The following is a 9,640-nucleotide window of genomic DNA, read 5'->3' as shown; positions in this document are numbered from 1 at the left end:
TGCATGTATAATAGCATTATCATATTTTAAATTGTTCCTGATTTTATTTTTTGGGTCAAACGTTGTCCTAATATGATTATAATTTTGACAGGTGACAAACAATGGATGGGCTGAGGGTGAATGCAAAGGGAAAGCAGGGTGGTTTCCATTTGGTTACATTGAAAGGAGGGACCGAGTCCTTGCAAGCAAGGTTTCTGAAGTGTTTTAAATTTTCCTATTGGGTTGGTTTATTGACCTAGGGATTTTGTATGTGTGTCATGTGTTGGTATTGTGAATAGCAATAGATAATGTGTTTTTATCTATGTAGCACAGACACTTGCGATTTAAGGCATGTCTGGTGTTCGGCGTGTGTCAGTGGTAGACACCAACACGACAAATGAATGTGGTTATCTTCAATCACTTTTATTTTTTCTATTTAGTATCCGTGTCTACTGTCGGAATCGTGTTTGCCTATTTGTGTCTTAGCTTCATAGCTTAGCATACAACAAATTGATTTGTGATATAGCTGACAACTTTTTCCATGTGATTATCAGTCGATAAAAGATTGTCTTGTTGTTCATAGCTATTTCATTGCATTGGAGGTGAGGTGTTCCTAACTTCATCTTTCACACCTTGCATTCTTTGTAGTTTATTAAGCATTTTCTGAGACTGCCAAGAATCAATTCCTCTGTTGATTATATGGTACAATCACAGTGTATTGACCTGTTTCGAGATAATTGACAAAATTAGCTTCGACAATTTGTTTATGTTTCATTTCCTTCAAGTAATTTTTGAAATATTTGTTTAAATGATTAGGAAACCTGCAAGTTTTTTGCATAGACTATAAACTAATCCAAACTGGGCCATAGATACACATGCTACCAAGCTCCTATCAGTCATAGGAAAAAGATTTTATCACAAATAAATTGCATTTAAAGTCCAAGTTTTGTGTTCCATGTTCATTGCTATTTTATTTTGTGAAAATACCGACTTTATATAAACATTTTTATGACAAAGTTATCAACATAGATATTTTGGGCAAATGTTACTTCTTTTTATTGATGGTAGATGTTATATCTGTATTTTGTTTGATTATGAATATGACATTATTGAAATATATGCAAAAAAATTCCTCATATTTCAAGTCCTAAGATTGTTATTATGTTTAAAGCTAAGTCAAGTTAAATAGTCTTGTACTATGCACACATTTATCTTTTACTGTCATTCGATTTAACGGTGGAACTCATTAATTGAATGATATAAATTAAAGTATATGTACGATGTGTAGATCACGTGTTCTCCTTACATGACGGCTCTGTTACACCTCTTTTAAAGACTATTGGTAACACTCTCCATTCCAAATTCCAATCCATCATCCATGCAAGCATTGAAATATAATTCATTCTTTCTTAGGACCCACTGTTTGATCACATGGCATTTTCTTATGAGTTTACTCCAATCAAAACCTGGCCTACAACTACAACTTACAAGCACCTCAAAACATAGCCTTCGCTTGATTGTGCAGTGCCTAAATAATTACTTTAAATTTTGGAAAAACATTTTTTTTTTTTTTAAATTTTATGTTAATTTTGTATAGTAGATCATGAAGTGAACAATTGACTATATTTTTATAAATAATTAAAATATCAAAAAATTATTTTTATTATTTTTAAAAATATATTTTCATTAACTAACACTTCATGTGTTTTTCATGATAATAGTCATATTCAATAGTCTTGCATTAAATTAAAATAAACACATATTTAAAAAAAATAAACTAAAAATACAATATTTTCACAAAATAAACTGAATTTAAATTTTGCCCATTACTTCTTTGTAATCTTGAATGTAAACAACAAGTCTTTTATTAAAATAAAATGAACATATATTTTAAAAAATAAAAATATAATATTTTCACAAAGTAAATTGAAGTTAAATTTGCCCATTACTTTTTTGTAATCTTGAACATAAATAACAAGATAGCGGAACAATTTATTTATGTAAGAAAAAAGTTACGAGATTTTAATTGATATTCTTTCTAGCTTAAAATGAGTGACTTATTTGTAAAAATGTTTTATTTCAAAATAAATTATCATTTTTAATTTATAAGATAGTATTAATTATTATTATTATTTTTTAATTGTACTATTTAATTTATATTACACGTACAATTTTAAATTCAATATTTTTACTTTAAATTACTTATAACAGTGAATGATCAATACTTGATAATAATATTTTAATAAAAATATCATTATCTCTCTTTTAATAAAATATTTTTCTTAATTTATGTAAAATGAACAATTACATCGTTCGTTGTTCGTTGTAATATATATTTGAACACATTGCAGGATACATAAATAACATAAAATATATTTCATGATAATTTGTCTATGCATCTAATTATGTAAATTTAGGACACTAATAATAATAATAATATCTCGAAGTCATTCTTTAAATTGATTTGGTACTTTTTAATTTTCACTCTATATGATTATAATAATAATATACATAATAAATAAATATTAATATTTTTAATATAGAGCTATATATAACACATGCATTAGCCAAAATGAATATATAATTCGTGTAAGGAATTGGTAGGTGAAAAGGACAAAAGTCAAAGGAAGAGTTAATATATGATTTGGCTTTCTATTAAAAACAAAGAAAAAAAAAACACGGTAAACTAATTTGATTCCCATTAAATTCTAACCGAAATAATATTTATTTAAAATTTGAATTTAAATATCATTTTACATAAGTATTATAAATGAAAAACTGTAAAAAAAAAATTCATTAAAATTTATCTTATCTATTCATCAAATCAAATAAAGTACGCATATAAAATGCATTCCCACTCTTCCTTTGAAAATTCTATTTATTTTTTCTTAATATTATTTGTTAGTTGTGACTTATAGTTCAAATTTAAAACCATTTTTTCTAACTTTTTATGAGTATGTTGGGCATCCTACTACCCAATATAATTTTTTTAGTTATTATTACTTAAAAAGGAAAAGGAGAAGGAAAAAATAGCCATGGCCCAATTAAGCCCTTAGGATTTAGGATGTCCCCAGTTGCATGTGAGCGGTGATCCACTAAAGCTCTGCGACAGCTAGGAGTTGGCTTCTCGACACAGACATTCCCATGTATCAAAAAGGACCACTACAAAATAATAAACATACTTAATTAAATGCATAGTTTAGACAATAATAAACAAGAATGACATATTAAAATAACTATTTACTTGGTTATTTGGTTATTAGTGTACCACATGATAAGAATATTGTTTCACGCTCTTTCTAGTGTCTAAAAGACCCGTCGAAAATGAAATCGGGCCCAACAAATTCCAATGTTTTCAATTGGTTATCCTATATCATACCAGTAGATTTTGGTTACTAATTCATTATGTTTGCATATTGTTGGTTAAGGTTGCAACATACCCATCTTTTAGGTTTGGTTTCCTTTAATTGGATCTTGCACTTTTGCTTGAAGTAATAATTAATGATTTCAAGAATCACTATCGCTCGCCGGACCAATTTTAAGTAAGAAATTCATGGATTCAAATTGTGATAGATTTTATTTTTATAAGTAGAGTATTAAGTCGTGTATAATTAATCTGACATTATATCGTATGTTAAAATAATTATTTATTATTTGTATATTCTAAAATATTAGTGTTGTTTTTTAGTTTTAAAAAACTATTTTAAAAATTAATTTTCAGTCACTTAAGATATTACTGGATGTACGTCCAAAAGATCATAACTCTTATGTGGAATATTTTTATTTTTTCAATTCACACAATTTTAATTCTAAATTTCAACACTTTAGTGTTTAAATTCCAACATCATTTTCAATAATTAATATTACAAAAAAAAATAAAAAATATACAAAGTGTTTGAGATGAACTATGTCAAAACTGAATAAAGGTAAATGACTGATACAAAAATAAATCAAATAAATAGTATCCAAGACTATTTTAAGGAATCATAGACGCCTAATTTATTCTCTCCCAATTTTAATACGACTCAATTTAATCTTTTAAAAAATTTAATATTTAAATTAATCTCTCACAAATTTATACGATAACAAATTAAACCTTAACAATTTTGTGCAACATTAATGTCTCATTTCCCTCCCAAGACAAGGTTGGGATTGAAATTTATATGCGTGATGATTCAGGAAATCTGATTACCACAATAAATGAAAGTATGTAGGCCATTTTACCATTCAAGGAAGGAGAACCTTGGTGAGCTTGACTACAAAATTATCGTTGACATTGTCAATAGCTCTAAGATGGATCTTTCTGAATTCGGGGTTTTAATTTGATAGTGCAAATGTTTTCTTAATTTAATACTCCTTTGAATCTTATTTAAAAATAAAAACGAGTTAAAATAAGTTGTTATATTTGATTTAAATTTTTAAAATGATAAACTAATATGATTATTTATTTATTAGTCAAAACAATCATGTTTTTAAGATGATAGACTGATATGATCATTCACTCATTATAAGTTTGTCAATTATCATGATTTCAATTATTTATATATTGTTGATCAATTTTTTTTTTAGTTTAACTTAATATTTGTTTTTTGTAATTCATAAAATTTAATTGTATAAGCTTCGACCTTACGATATTACACTTTGATTATATCAATTATATTTTGTTAACAATACATATTTTTAATTTATTTAAATATTTATGTAAAATACTAAAACAAACAAAATATATACTTATATAATTATTCAATTCAATCAACTATTTAAAATAACATATCATAATTATTTATATAATATTTAACTAATAATTTTATTCGTTGGAAATACCTCAAACTAATAAATTGAATTAGTGTGAATGCATCAATGTCTTGCTAGTATCATTAATAATTGTGAGGCAAAAGCTCTTGACTTTGGTATATAATTAATTTACCCATTGTACTTGTAATACACACAACTTCTTTTTACTTCTTTGGTATAAAATAAATTTACCCATTGGACTTCGTGATACACACAATTCTTCTTTTACTTCATGCTACAATTTCAAGGTACAATATATTTTAGATTTTTGTACGTAAATTCTCATAATTTTATTCTTAGTAAAAAAATATATTAATAGGTAAAAGAGTGTGAATATTATTTATAAATTACTCTTAACTTTGATTATTAAGTAATGTGAATTTCTTTTGTGTATTTGACCAGTAGTCTCTAATTAAAATTAAGGGGATAAATATTTTATTAGTCCTTATGCATGATTTAAACTCTTGTTTTATGTAATTTGTATCATGGTTCTGACATCAAACCACGATCAAATGTATTGTTTATTTTGACACTGTGTAAAACTATAACAATTTTATCTTTAATAAAATGTATCTAAGCGGATAGAGAAGAGTTATTTATAAACTATTCCAAATCTTAATTCTTATATAACGTGTGACTTTTAGTGCAAATAACACAACTACAATAAGGATAAATGGTAATGTGTTTCAGCGATAGAAAGACAATTTCTCATTTCTAATTTATAATATTTTGTTAACTTTATTTATATTCATTTTCCAACTTTTTAACCTTCCTTTGTATTATTTCTATTTTATTTTCTATTTCTATTTTTCACATTTTTTATTTAAAATTGCTTATAATTTTACCTTTATTATTTTTTCATGCGATGTATTATATTCTGTAGTCTACTTATTTTAATTATTTTTTAATCTTATAGTGCTTTGATAGCAATTCTAAGTCCTTACCCAATAACTTATCGGATGCGTTTCTAAAGCCTGTCTTCATATTCTTCTAAATTAAAGTTTACATGCTCTTCAATAAAAGGGGTTAAAACTCACATGTGTCCTTGAATGTTATTTTTATACATTTATAGTTTTTCCACATAACTCGACATATTCCTTACATATTTTTATTTTATGTCTCTTGGTAATTCCAATGACCACATATATTTTATTTTTTAAAATATTTCTCGTATTTTCAATCATATGTAGATGAAATATAAAGTAAGATTATTATTTATTTTTATTATAATCTAAAAGATTTTATCTTAATAAATGATTATTTTGTTGTAGATGAATTAAAAAATATTGATATTATAAATATTTAAAAAAGTATTCGATATTTGGTGCAGATGATTATTCTATTTTTGCTATTTTAAATTTTTTTAAACCTTTATGAAATTGTTCTATGTAAATATGTAATGTGATCATATTTTATTTTTAAAAGTATACGGTAAGATATTTTACTTGTCAATATCATTCTCTTAAAAAATAATTATAAGAGAAATTATTACAACCACATGGGCCACCAATGCAATGAGAGTTATTAGTATTAGATTGTAATTTAATTTACTGCTATTTTATTTTACTTCTGTATAAAAGACTAATAAGATAAACTATTATCGTATTTACATGTTAATTTTGTATTCATGTATAGATTTGAAAGAAATTCCATATAGAACCTATAACATAGAATACTAGTATGAGTGGAAGGTATTGTATTTTAATAAAAAGATTTAAATGCATTTTTAATATCCTAGTCAAAATAAAATTTCAATCTCTTAATTTCTAAAATATTTTTTTTATCATTTGTTAATTAAATTTTTTTGTTTGTCTTTGTCATTTTTAAGATGTGACATTTTCGTTTATAATATAATATTTAAATGACTTTTGTGAGTTAGATAAAATATTTTTGATATTATTATTTTGTAATTTATTTTATTTATATATTAAATATTAAAAATAAATTAAATAAATTTCAAATATTTTTTATCTAAATATTTTAAAATTTTAAGTTATTTTTGGATAAAAATTAAATATTTTAAGTTTAAGTTTTAAATAATATTAAAAATGTAATAAATTTAAATATTAAAAACAATTAAATAAAATATAAATATTTTATAATTTTAAAAAACTTTAAATAGAATAAATAAATTTTAAATATTATTAAATATTGAATATTATAAAATTTAAAATTTTTATATATAAACAAAATAAATTTAATTAATTTTAATAAATAAAATTAATAACAACAATAATGATATGCAAAATATTTTATTCAACTCATAAGTACTATTTAAGGGTTATGTCATTAATAAGAGTATCGCATCATCAAAAATTGTGGAGGATTAAAAAAAATCCAAAATTGGCTAATGGGGGATAAAAAATCAATTTTACAAATGATGAGACTACAAATTTATTTTGATAAAAATGACAAGATCAAAAGTGCATTTGAGTTTATAAAAAATTAAGGTACAAAGATGTTAATAAAAAACAATAATTTTTCTATATATAATTTAATTAAAAAGTTAAAATTTTCAATTAATAATACAAAATCACAATAAAATTTAAAATATAAAAAATAATATTTGATTTTGACAATAAATATATTCAAATGCATAAATAATAATATTATTTTTAAAAATAAAAAATAAAATATTAATATATAAAAAACCACAAATTATATTCACGATAAAATAAAAAGATTTATAAATACTATATAAGTATCGAAAATAACAAAATATCTAATGCAAATACTTTAATGTTAATATTTTATAAGTACACGTCTTTTATTAAATACAAAACTATGAAAAAGAATGTCATATTAGGAATTTTATCATAATTTTCCGTTTTGGTTCTCTTTGCTATCAAAATCCCATATGGGACCATGAAAAAACTCCCATATAGGGAGTAGGGACGTTATAAGAAAAACACACCCCTTTAGAGACAAATAAACTTTTTTCCGAAGAGGCTCCTTTTGTCGTTGACAATCATCATGTCACGAATCACGATTTATATAATTTTTTTTTTAGTTATTTATTTATTTCAACATGCTTCTTGTTGGTGTGGTTTTAGGGGTGACAAATTGGTGTCAATTCGCCAGTTTTAGACTCGTTTATGATGTAGAGGGGCATATACTAGCCAACTTAAGGTCATGGGTTAACCTATAATAACAAATAAAAATTAAGGTATTGGTTTTAAAGTGAGGTGACCCGTAAAAAAAAAAAATTCCGTTAAAGTTCAATGTAGTCTAACTATTTTACATAGACAATAAAATTATAAATTTATTAAATGTAGTGATAAAATATGCGAGTTGAGTGGTAAGCAGATTGGATATTTATTAAAGGGATAAATAATATCCTTAAATATATATGTATAAAATTTTAAAAAGATAAAGCTGGATAGAATGTACTTCCTCCAACATCGAATATAAATAAATAAAATATGAATAATATTTTATTATAAGGTATAAGAAAATAAAAATATTTTTATCGTGTAGAATAATGATATACAAAATATGTATCGTCTCATTAACTTGTCTCAAACCGTAAATTTTGTGTTGAGGCTGACCATAACTAAAAAAAATAAAAATATTGTAGAGCCTAAGATAAAATAGCGATCATATCTAAATAGACATTCCAATTACTCGTCTCATTCCAAAAAAATTAAAGGATATAAAATTTTATTTTTTACTCATTAATTTTACATTTTCACTCATACTCACATTCATTGTATATAAAAATAAAAAATCCCACACTTCACTTTAGATCAAAGGGTTCATAATAGTTTGGTAAATTATTGAATAATTTGTAAGGCAACGCTACTATTTGATAAAATGTTGATTAATTCATAAGACATATTGTTGATTTCAATTTTCGGCGATATGTTATTGTCTATTATTCATATTATAAATTATTTGTGGATTAATTTTTTTCATTTTATATGTTTTACTATGTGGTGACTTGTCTTGAAACTAATTCGATATTATCTTGTATTGTCATGTCTTTATTAAATTCTTATCTTATTGAATTTGATTAGGTTAAGAGTCGAGTTCAAATATAAAAAAATTATCTAATACAATATTAAGATTGAATGAATGACACACACAATCTAACAATATTAATCATTTATACAACTTTCATATTCAATTATATCATACTAAGAAATAAATATTGAATTAAATGAGATAATACCAAAAAACAACATAAGTTAAATTTATTTAATTTGATTCAATTTAGACTCAAACACAAAGAACATATAGATCAATTCAAATACTTTTGATTAAACTTTTAGACTCATTATATATTATTTGTTTTATTTTTATATCCATATAAGAAACTATAATCTATATATTATTTGTTTTATTTTTATATCCATACAAAAAATTATAATCTATATGATTTGAAATTGAAGTTAAAAGATATTAGCTTTATTTTTTAATTATAGTAAAGTTTTTATTGTCATTTGTATATCTCCAGTCAAGACATTTATTAAACAAAAAAAATATTTTTTTAATTAAAAATAATAATTTTACAAATTTTAATTAATTAAAAATACAACTTTAAGTAACTTTAGAATTAAGATTTTCTACACTTAATTTATTGACAAACTTAAACACTGTTGCATTTCCTTCTAAGTACAATAGGATTCCTCAAAAAAGAAAGAGAGTAATAGGCTGCCGCAGTTATTCCCGCTCAAATTCACATTTATTTTTGAAAAAGACTTTCGCCGCTGGCTCGATTATTTTTTGTGCGGTTGCTAGTTCCAAACAATACTATTTAATTCAAACCCACCTTTCATCTCCCACGTCATCACTCGGTAAAAACAAATCCAATAAAAAAATATTAATTCCTTAAATTTGTTTTTATAATCCATCCATTAATTTTTAT

The 9,640-nt window shown here is 23.7% G+C and overlaps 1 protein-coding gene across 2 annotated transcripts in view; it reads left to right on the top strand.

Moving 5' to 3' along the window:
- Positions 1 to 559, top strand: part of LOC101510813 (SH3 domain-containing protein 2) — a 5,338-nt gene extending 4,779 nt beyond the window's left edge. For both annotated transcript variants that reach the window (XM_073369309.1, XM_004500719.4), the window contains one exon: positions 92 to 559. In XM_073369309.1, the coding sequence (XP_073225410.1) occupies positions 92 to 208 (117 nt within the window). In that variant the 3' untranslated portion in view covers positions 209 to 559. The remainder of the gene's footprint in view (positions 1 to 91) is intronic.
- The last annotated feature ends 9,081 nt before the right edge of the window (positions 560 to 9,640 follow it).

Source organism: Cicer arietinum, chromosome 5, assembly GCF_000331145.2.
Source record: "Cicer arietinum cultivar CDC Frontier isolate Library 1 chromosome 5, Cicar.CDCFrontier_v2.0, whole genome shotgun sequence".
NCBI classification, from domain to species: Eukaryota; Viridiplantae; Streptophyta; class Magnoliopsida; order Fabales; family Fabaceae; genus Cicer; species Cicer arietinum.
The sequence above is the reverse complement of the archived record's forward strand: the minus strand, read 5'-3'. Positions and strand labels throughout refer to the sequence as shown.